At 49.5% G+C, this 9,843-nt stretch overlaps 4 protein-coding genes across 4 annotated transcripts; 2 read left to right on the top strand and 2 right to left on the bottom strand.

Moving 5' to 3' along the window:
• Positions 1-1,544: 1,544 nt before the first annotated feature.
• Positions 1,545-1,913, top strand: IAQ61_006403 (uncharacterized protein; the record flags this gene model as incomplete). Its single annotated transcript, XM_066097171.1, has 1 exon — positions 1,545-1,913. One exon carries the CDS (start codon positions 1,545-1,547, stop codon positions 1,911-1,913), a length of 369 nt encoding a protein of 122 aa, XP_065952648.1.
• A 440-nt stretch (positions 1,914-2,353) lies between these two features.
• IAQ61_006402 (uncharacterized protein) lies at positions 2,354-4,023 on the bottom strand (the record flags this gene model as incomplete). The annotated part of the gene is made up of 5 exons (XM_003837630.2): positions 2,354-2,612; positions 2,661-2,722; positions 2,786-2,887; positions 3,030-3,679; positions 3,744-4,023. The coding sequence occupies 5 exons, from the start codon at positions 4,021-4,023 to the stop codon at positions 2,354-2,356; spliced, it is 1,353 nt and encodes a 450-aa protein (XP_003837678.2).
• Positions 4,024-4,557: 534 nt separating this feature from the next.
• IAQ61_006401 (uncharacterized protein) lies at positions 4,558-6,667 on the bottom strand (the record flags this gene model as incomplete). The annotated part of the gene is made up of 4 exons (XM_066097170.1): positions 4,558-4,812; positions 4,858-5,141; positions 5,276-6,492; positions 6,609-6,667. 4 exons carry the CDS (start codon positions 6,665-6,667, stop codon positions 4,558-4,560), a joined length of 1,815 nt encoding a protein of 604 aa, XP_065952647.1.
• Positions 6,668-7,016: 349 nt separating this feature from the next.
• On the top strand, positions 7,017-9,638 carry IAQ61_006400 (uncharacterized protein; the record flags this gene model as incomplete). The annotated part of the gene is made up of 1 exon (XM_003837631.1): positions 7,017-9,638. One exon carries the CDS (start codon positions 7,017-7,019, stop codon positions 9,636-9,638), a length of 2,622 nt encoding a protein of 873 aa, XP_003837679.1.
• Between the last annotated feature and the right edge of the window lie 205 nt (positions 9,639-9,843).

The raw sequence follows: 9,843 nt of genomic DNA, 5'->3' as shown, positions 1-9,843 counted from the left end.
ATCGACCAGACTAATGATGTATCAGATCACCTCAAATGATCGGCTGTAATACGGACGCTGGTGCTGACAGGCATGCAATCCAACAAGGCTATCCATTGTACACATTAGCTTTGTAGCAAAAAGGCCCATGTGCGGTGTTTAACGTTAATACGGTAAAAAATTGTTTACTATAGAATAGTATGCTAGGGGTTTACTATATAGGTGTAAACTGCGCTTATATATACCTATAAATAGGTTTAAAGTAGTAGTTTACTTTTATAGTAGGGGTTTAAATTAAGTATAAAAAGTAGTTTTATTTCTATTATACGCTATAATACCTAACTAAGACTAAAAGGGGTATAGAAGATTAGCTTCACACTATACGCATATATGACATAATAATAAGTTATAATATTTTTACTAATAGGAGGTGGTGATAGAGGTGGTGGAGGTGGTGGAGGTAGTAGAGGTGGTGATAGAGGTGGTGGAGGTGGTAGAGGTGGTGATAGAGGTGGTGGAGGTGGTAGAGGTGGAGGTGGTGAAGAAGATTAAAGAAAGGAGGGGTAAAATACTTAAACAGTTAGTAGGAAACTAGTTATTACTACGTAATACTAGTAGATTACTAGAAGTAGAAATAAAAGTAGAATACATAGTATAGTAAACCCTATTTAGGTTTACTTCTTCTACCTAAACCACTTCTTAGTCTACTTTAGATAAATATGGCTACTGTAAACCGGTTTTGTACCGTAGTGCGTATCTTCCAGGAAAACCCAAAACTCTAATTCTGACCGCATAAAGCTGTCATCTTCCCAAACAGAGTGTATTTATCACATGTCCACGTTTTCAACTACCTGTGCTGTTTTACTATCCTAGAGTTCTATCCTAAGATTAGCTCTCACTTCGAGACCAAATATGAAGCTCACCATACCTGCTTGCCTTCTATTCATCACTCACACTGTCTACGTAAGTAAATAATAAAAAGCATTCCTACCTATATCTTCTTCTCCCTTAGTCTGATTCTTGACCATGTATTCTAATGACACACAAACAATAGGGAGCATTTTTCGATATGAATTGCACTTGTTCCGCGCTTCCTACTGTTAAACCTGAACAAATTGCTGATGCAACAAGGAAGTTCTGCGGTACTGATTCTTTCAACATAGGGGTTGAGTTGCCTGATGTTGGGCATCACCGTGGAAAAATTATAGACGGAGCATGTGATTTACATCATTTGAATCAAGGAAACAAACCAAGGCGCGGACAATGGACAGCAGCATGGGGTCGTTGCTGTATTGCTACTGACTCGTCTCTGACTGGTGGAACATGTCAGGCGCCGGCGGAAAGGAGCAGATGAGTTGATTTGCAAATTTCGCCCACATATAGTTAATGCGTTGACAAAGGTATCAAATTCTAGTATCTCAAATGTTTCAAGGGCAGCCAATGTCTGCTGGAAAAACAAAATTATTTTCTGAGGAAGGCAAGCCCTTAAAGCGCATGGGTGCTTGAATGCGCGGTCTTAAGCGCCCAAAAAGGGTATATTATATTCCTAATTATAACTTATTTGAATGAATTATTGGAGGTTTCAGCAAACCAATTTTGGCTTATCACAGTGCTTCCGCACTGATCGAAGAGGCATATCGCCCCAAAGTGCCACGACATCAGGCCCAAGAATCAGCGTCAAAATCGGTCTCTTCATATGCGGTATTAACACTTCCAAGCAATACATCAAAGTAGCAAGAGCAGATGATGAATTTCCTTTGGGAAATATTTGCCTGCGAAAGGGTCAGGATGAGAGAATGAATTCTCACCTCCCAGTCATAAATGACATGCTAGAGATGCATAAAGAACAACGAGGGAGTACAGAAGGAAGACCGAGGCATGATGCTTCTACACTATGGTACCCCAAGACATGCCGTGCGAAGAAGCTGCCATAAGCACCATTCGATATCCCCAAGACAGGAATCATTTTGACCTTAACGACTTCTTGACATTTGAAACATGTAGAGTTCAGCATAGACTTTCTCCAAGCGAACCTTTATGTAAATGAGGGTCGCTTGTTTCTTTTGGAAGGCGCTACATATTGTACAGCAAGACGACAAAAGTTTGCTGGGTTTTCTTGGTTATTCAATATTAGAAATACCAAGCAAAGTGGGTCATGCATCGAACAGATGGCACCTTTTGAATGTATGGCAGCATGTTCGTAGAATGAGGAAGCATGAACACAGCATTATATACACCCAGTAACTCCATAAAGAATCTCATGAGTGGATCTCTCCACAACGTTCATAGCCCCATAAACCGTCTCGCTATACTTTTTGCGAAAGATGTTACAAAGTATGTTTAGTTTCAACAATGTCCAAATACATCGTCATGCCTAAAAAGGATACTGTATCCCCTCTTCCTCCTCTTTACTAACATCTAATCCTCCTCTGACTTGCTCTTTATGCATCCTGTCCAGGTACTCTAACAAGACATCACCATACTTTTCCTTTCCTTTGTACTTGCCCACATCGTCGCCCCAGCTGCGAATTGCGCTGGCGAGCCGACCAGGGACGTAGGGCTCCTTGCAGATATCGGTGATAGGATGAAAGTAGGTACGAATAGTGAAGACGACACCACCAGTTTTGGGGAGGCTTGGTGGTATTAGGAGATGGGTATGATGATTGGGTCGCACAACTTACCGTCTTAGACTCTGTCTTTCGCTTCTGAAGTAGTGATGCTGGATTGCTCTATTCTTCTCTGCCTGCACATTGTCGCATTAGTTATATATACTAGCTGAATATGTTCACGTTCAAGTGAAACTTACTGTGAACCAACCGATGCCGTCTTCGTCTTCACTTCCAATACTGCTACTCCATGCCAAATTGTCGTCAACTTGAATGAAGTAGTTGTTCCTCAATACTGGATTCTGTTCGCACAAGTCAACTGCCCATCACTTACATAATACATCATCATTATAATCCCATAATACTCTCACAGGCCAATCGCTACCTCTACCGACTCTTTCAATTCCCACCGTTCCATCCCAGGACACAGGAAACGCCACTCACCTCCGGCCTCACCCGCCTAAAGAAATTCTTTAAACCCTTCTCCAACTTCTCTTTGTACCCAGGGACATCCCCACTACTATGAATCTCCCCAACCTGCATCCCAAACTTATCCCCCAGCCTCCAAAACCCAGGCAGCAGAATCGCACCAGCGAGGAAATAATACTCGCCATCTTCCCTCTCCACCATAATCGCAAGATCATCCTGCACCAGTCTTGCCGCAATCCTCATGGGATCCTCCACCACCATCATCCCCTGCCTCAAGACACGCGAGCAAGCAACATCGAATTCCTCGCCCGTCGCTAGATTCTTGATCCCGTTGCCCGTCGTGCGCGAGAAAAGTGTCGGATACCGTTCCCCCAGGTATCCTGCTAATTCATGCAATAGTTCGAGCGCGGCGGGATACGCCTCTGGTGCAGTCCGCACGCATTTGTCCCCCCGCGACGCCATCCGCTCCGCTTTCAGGGCGTGGTAGGTTAGGTATTGGTTGTCGAGTTCGATCCAGGAGGACCAGGGCATGGTGCGGAGCCCGAGGGATACGTTGTATTTAGGGCCGTAGCGGAAGGGGCGGTAGGGGAGGGGCTTTGTGGTAGTGAGGGACCAGTTTGGGTAAGGAGGGGCAGGGGGCCGAGTGAAGGGAGAGGGGTGCCATACTGAAAGATGTAAGTGTTGTGGTAGTGGAATACTAGGGGGGGGAGTAGGAGAGGGCTCACAAACCTCCTGGTGGTCGTTCAGGCGCTTTACTTGTGGACCGCTTTTCGAGGCTGGGGCTGCTGGGACGGATGGGAGTGGGGAGGCAGTGTAGGAGGCGCAGGAGGGTTGGTGCTAGCCAGAATAAGGTGAGGAACAAAAGAATTACGTATAAGAAGGCTTGCGGCTGGTTATTTGCGTGTTGTAGAGTACGGTTAAGTTTTCCTTGTGCTTGGGAATAGTGGTGTTGCGCTGTGCGACCAAGCACTCTTGCACGCTCTACAAACTGCGAAGCGAAAATATCCATGGTCAAATGGTGGAAGGACACAAACGGCTGATAAGATAAACAAGATATGTTCACAGGATGAATGATGAATCAAGTATACGAATTGACAATGCCAGAAATGCATTAGGAAGAGCACATGATTACCTTACACCCAATGACGTATATGCGTGGCGTACCTTGCAACTTTCTCTTATTATACTAATATACGAACACACCTGCTGCGATAATGTCAAGCAACAAGCAGCCATTGACTGTGGCGTGTAATTTTCCAAGAACTCAGCTCCCGTTGGTAATGCATCAAGGATCCCAATACCCCACTCGGTTAGTATGAACATGTTCAAGGAGCGATAACGAAAATTGCCAAGCATCGATATCCCGAGGATGATAACGGTTAAGGTGGGATTTACTCGAGCCACAGGTAATCATTTCTGGGATTCTCGGTGATTCCTGTGCCCTGGGAATACCCGAGTATGACGTTGGAAAATATCTCGCTGCACTGGCCAGCTGTCGGTCTCCACAGCATCTTTCATCATGTAGAAGCTGGACTGTTTAATACTATGAACTTTTACCACTTGTACGTCGCAATAGACAGTACTGGCCCCACTGTCTGCGAAACTTGGCTGGAATGAATGGAAGCTCTGGAATCCAAAGCAAGCGTCCGAGAATGTGTGTTTGGCTAGCATCAAGAAATGGCACACACTTGAGCTTCTCCCAATGCTCGTCCTGGGAGATGTAGTCTGGCTCAAGCTCTGTCGGTGATGATCCAGGAAGCTTTGAATCCACAAGGAAGTCACAGTGTTCTATTTCAATCTGATTTTATCAGCAAGTCGAATTTCCGGCAGTAAATATACTTACATATTTCCCAGGGTCTTCCAAATTCTCATCATTCATACCAGAAGGCACAAACCATGTTCCAGGGTACAGGCCAAACCCGACGTTTGCCTCGCTGAACTCGCCGGGGAGTAAACCTTTGAACTCGCTCTTGATGAACTTGGCACGTACTCCGTGAGGAAGATTGAAAGATGATGGAAAGCGATACCACTCTTTCCCAAGACAGACAGTGTCTCCCGGTCGGGCAAAGCCTGCATTGTGCAGAGGCTTGTAGACATTGAGGGGAGCAGAGTATGCGGTAAGAGTGCCTATGAGTTACGATTGATCAGCCCAGAGTGGTGAGTATGTTAGGAGGGTATGGTTCTCTCGCACAAGTGCGGGAACGAGGTCTAGGCCCAGAGGGAGCGCGTCGAGCGCAAAGTTCAAGATTGTGAAAGCTTACCAATTGTTCGAAGCATGCCAACATTGAAAGACAACAGTAGCGGAGTGACTACAACCATAAGCTTCAGCTGCGGAGGAATTTTGCTGACAAGACGTCGCGGGTCAGTCGAGCCAAAGTTGGCCAGTAATATATGCAAGGAAATGGCAGCATTCAATGCCAATGCAGGATAAGCCGGATACATGAACCGCTCTTCCTTATGAGGTTGGACCGTGAATATCGCCAGCCAAAAGTAGAAGGGGCTGACAAATACGATGCTTCGTAGAAGGGACTGCTTAAGTATAGGCTTCGAGTCGGCCATGTTCAAGATCAATTGCTGGACGAAAAGCAACGGCAAAGCGCCGAGCGCGAGGAAGAACCATATGTTGAAGTTGAGGGCGAGATTGCGAATGTAGAAGTGCCAAGGTTCGACACCATAGATGTCAGGTCCTCTACTTCCGCCACTGAAGACATTGTATAGAACAATGTTCAGCGGTACACATACGAACTTCTTGTAGAAGAATGAGTCGATTGCTGTTTGAACAGCGAGGACAATCAGTGATCTGAGACCACCTTGGAACAGTCTCCAGAAGCTTTGGAAGACCTCTCCTGTTACAGCTGCCAAAATGACTTCCTCAGCAATAAATGGCATTACCAGGGCGCCAGCAAATGGCCAACCAAGGGCAGCGCCAATACCAAACCAGGTGATACCCTGTGCAGTCCTCATGAAGCCTCCTGACCAGTCCATGAAGGCCGAGAAACCTAACATAGTCGTATACATGGCGAATGTCGATGGGAGATAGGCAGGAGCTGCATGGTACATGCCTGGACTAGTAATCATGGCAATCATGAAGAAGATTGCTACACGGGGGTTGAACGTTCTTAAGATGACTGAGTACAGACGTGTCTGGCAAGAAGCGCAGATGATCGCTAGAGTAGCTCGAAGGAAGTAGAATTCCAAGACTTTGGAGTTGCCAAACCCTAGAGCTCTGAGGGGAAGCATGCCAATCCACAACCAAAGCGAGTGAAGTCCAGCGTACATCCAGCTTCGAATGGCGTATTCAGGGGAGTATTCCCAGGTTTGAAGGCCGTAGCCATGGTTGAGGTAGTGGCTCGGTTCCCAGTAGTTGAAGACCTCATCGCAGTCCTGGATTGGAGAGAAAGTGGCAGCGACCAAATTCGCAAGAAGAAATACATAGAAGGCGACAAGAGGATCGATCTGAGGTGGCCCGCCAGAAGATCTATGGTTGAGTAAGTGTCTATATGTATGCCAGTGATAGTGACGCACGTGGTCAAGAAGACCATGCAAGGCATTCTCGACCGTACTCCTACCGACGGTACTGTATCGGCTGCTCACCTGCTCGCTATGTTCGACGACTGAGCTGCAACAGCACTAGCCTTTGTTCTAGGCGCCATACTTTTCAGTTGAATTTGCTTCTGGCACAATGGCCAACACAATGATACATGAGACGAATATACACTACGGCACGCTGTGAAAGTGAAAAGTGACCACGGTTGCCCTGATACGCGTACCGGGCGATCTCCCACTCTAGCGCTGGTCGACATCGTACATAGGGCTGACGCGTCTGCACGCTCCTCTTTGCCAAGCCCCGCTAAGTCGATGCAAAAAGGCAACGTCTTCTCACTCCTCTCCCCCCGTCCAAATCACCGCACGCGTCTACATAAGCAAACTGGTGCAAAACAGACCGCAGTTGTATTCGCAACATTTACGTGTGCTTCAAGATCTTGTCAGAGGCGGACTAGCATGTCTGACTCTCTGGAACCGCCGGCCAAAAGGGCCCGGTTGGAGGCGGACGCTCCCATCTATGGCGCATCTGCACCTGCGCTGGACGCGCCTGGTTCGCCGGTCGATGACCTAGACGACGACTTTTACGATAATTCACCAGTCAAACCGTCTGCGCTGCCTGCTGTGGAAGGGACGGCATCGATGTTTGCTGCGGCTGCACCCGCGCCTGTGGGCTTTCATCTCCCTGGACTCGGCTCAACGAGCGAGGCCCACGCCACGCACGCTGCCCTCCCCGTCGCTGCAGAGGCGCACGAGGACGAGGCGCCTGAAGATGGCGAGCTGTCGGACGACGAGGCCTTCTACAATGACGCCAGCGCAGTCGCTCCTCCTGCAGCCAATCAGGAGCAGGTCCTGGGCGATGCTCCACAGCACGGTAAGCTGTCGCGCCTTGAGTCTGCCTGCCATGTACAACTCCCTGACGTTTGCTCCAAAGATGCTGCTGCCGCCTCGCCCACTGTCGATACTGACGGCGAGCTTGATGCCGCCCTCACTGCAGCTATAGAACACCAGAATCAGCAGGACCGCGCCGAAATTGAGGCTGCTGCCGCCCAGGCATCTGATGCTGCCATCATCGACAGCAAGCTTGAGTTTTTGCGCGCCGCAGAGGCAAACAGAGATAACAAAGATGCCGAGTGGCAACTAGATTCGGACGCTTCAGACTCTGATTCGTCGTCTGACTCGTCGAGCTCTGACAGCGATCAAGAAGGTGGCTCGGATGATGGCGAGCTGCTTGATCCCGAGGAGCAAGTGCGCTTGCTGTTGGAAGAAGCCCTAGAGGAGGAGCCGGGCCCCTCGGGCAAAGCCAAGGTCAAGACTCAGAATGAGGTCGATGAACAGTACGAAAAACCTGACATCACAATGACGGACGATACCAAAGTCACAGAACTGGGTAATGTCGAGTCAGTCGTTGAGAATCTTGTCCTGATCAAGGGAAACACATCTGGGGACTACCAAGTTCTTGAGTCTGGCTCAGCGTTATGTTTACAGAACCGCACTGTCATCGGAAAGGTTTCCGAACAGATTGGGCGGGTGGAAGAACCCCGTTATGCCCTTGGTTTTAACGATGCAGCAGAGATCACAGCTCTAGGTATACAAAAAGACACGCCCATATATTATGTCAACGAGCACTCGACTTTTGTCCTCACAGAGCCTTTGCGATACCAGAAACATACCGATGCGTCCAACCTGCATGACGAAGAGACCAACGAGGTCGAATTCTCTGATGATGAGAAGGAGGCGGAGTACAAGCGAGAACAAAAGGCCAGGAAGCGGGCCAGGACAGAGGGCAGCGATGAGCCTGCACCCACACCAACTGTATCGATGCCAATACCCACAGGCCCCAGGGCTCAGGTCGAGGCACCCATGGCATACCGTTCCATGGAATACCAAGGAGGAGGCTTGAAATATAGTGACGACGAAGACGAAGACCTTGGTATGTACAAGCCGCTTGCGAGACCAGATCATTTTGAGCAGATTGTTGGACAAGGTGCACCACTCGAGGACCGCAGTCACGTACGCAGAGGCATGGGCCGCGGAAGAGGGCCCTGGGGTGACCGTGGACGCAGTTTCCGAGTCAGGGGAGGATTCACTGGCCGTGGTGACTTTAATGCTGGTCAGGGCAACAGGGGGGGTTTTGGCGGCGGACGTGGGGACTTTGGAGCTGGTAGAGGAGATCGCGGAGGACACGGAAATCGTGGTGATCGAGGTGGCAACAACAATCGAGGCGACCGCGGTGGACGTGGGCCCAAGGGTCAGGCTGATCGCGGTGGCAGACAGCAGGACCAGTTCCAGAACCGACAGCCAAATCAGCAGAAGAATGGTTCTCAACACGATGGACGCTCTGCCACCTCAGCCTCGCCAGCCCGCCAGCAACAGGACCGTCAAGGCTCTCAGTCACAGCAAGGTCGTGAGCAGTCCCAAGCACAGCCCTCTCCGGCAACGGGCGGCAAGAACAAGAACCGAAAGCAACGACAGCGCGAAAAGAGAGAGCGAGAACGTCTCCAGCAACAGCAGCAGCAGCAGGGACAGCAACCAGTTCAACCGCAGGGACAGCAACATCAGCAAGCTCAGAAGCAGCAACAGCACTCTTCTCCAGCACCTTCTGGCCCCTCAAACACTAATGCATATGCAAATAACAGTAATACAGGATGGCCAGCACCCTATTCGGCTCCCCCACAACCTGTTGCCAATTTCGGTCAGGTGCCTGTACCGCCACCACAAGCTGCCGTGACATCGTACCCTTATGCCGCATTTGCTGCTCAGGCTCAGCCGCAGCCGCAGCCGCAGCCGCAAGCACAAGCTGGAGGGCAGGCAAATATGGCAGCATGGGCACAGTGGCTCCAGCTCGCCGCAGCCATGACCCAGCAGCAATCATCACAGCCATCAGTTCAGGCGGCAGCTCCGCCTCCACCTCGGCCTGTACCTCAGCATCAAGCAGGGATGCAGTACTCGTACCCATATCAACAATATGGTCAGCCTGCTCCCCCTGCTAATCCGCAACAGCAGGGCAATGGTCAGGCTAGCACGCAGTCTCTCCAAGACATTCTGCGAGCGCTTGGTGGAGGTGGCGCACCTCAGTAGGCCTGTGTTTACCACTTGGGGGTGTCAGGACTCCCCATGGGTGGCTGTCAAAGTACAGGATGTTTGTTTTAGAAAGTGTGTCGTTTGTATAACTATGGTAGCAGAGTATTAGATATGGTGCCTTCTCTTTGCAGCGCTTCGACAGCGAGGAACGGAGCTAGTACAAGGAAGGGGTGGATGGGGACTGGTTCGACATGTTAGGACT

This window comes from Plenodomus lingam (genome assembly GCF_022343315.1).
Source record: "Plenodomus lingam strain CAN1 chromosome Unknown contig_26, whole genome shotgun sequence".
Taxonomy (NCBI): domain Eukaryota; kingdom Fungi; phylum Ascomycota; class Dothideomycetes; order Pleosporales; family Leptosphaeriaceae; genus Plenodomus; species Plenodomus lingam.
Note: the sequence above shows the minus strand (reverse complement) of the source record. Positions and strands in the feature narration are given on the sequence as shown.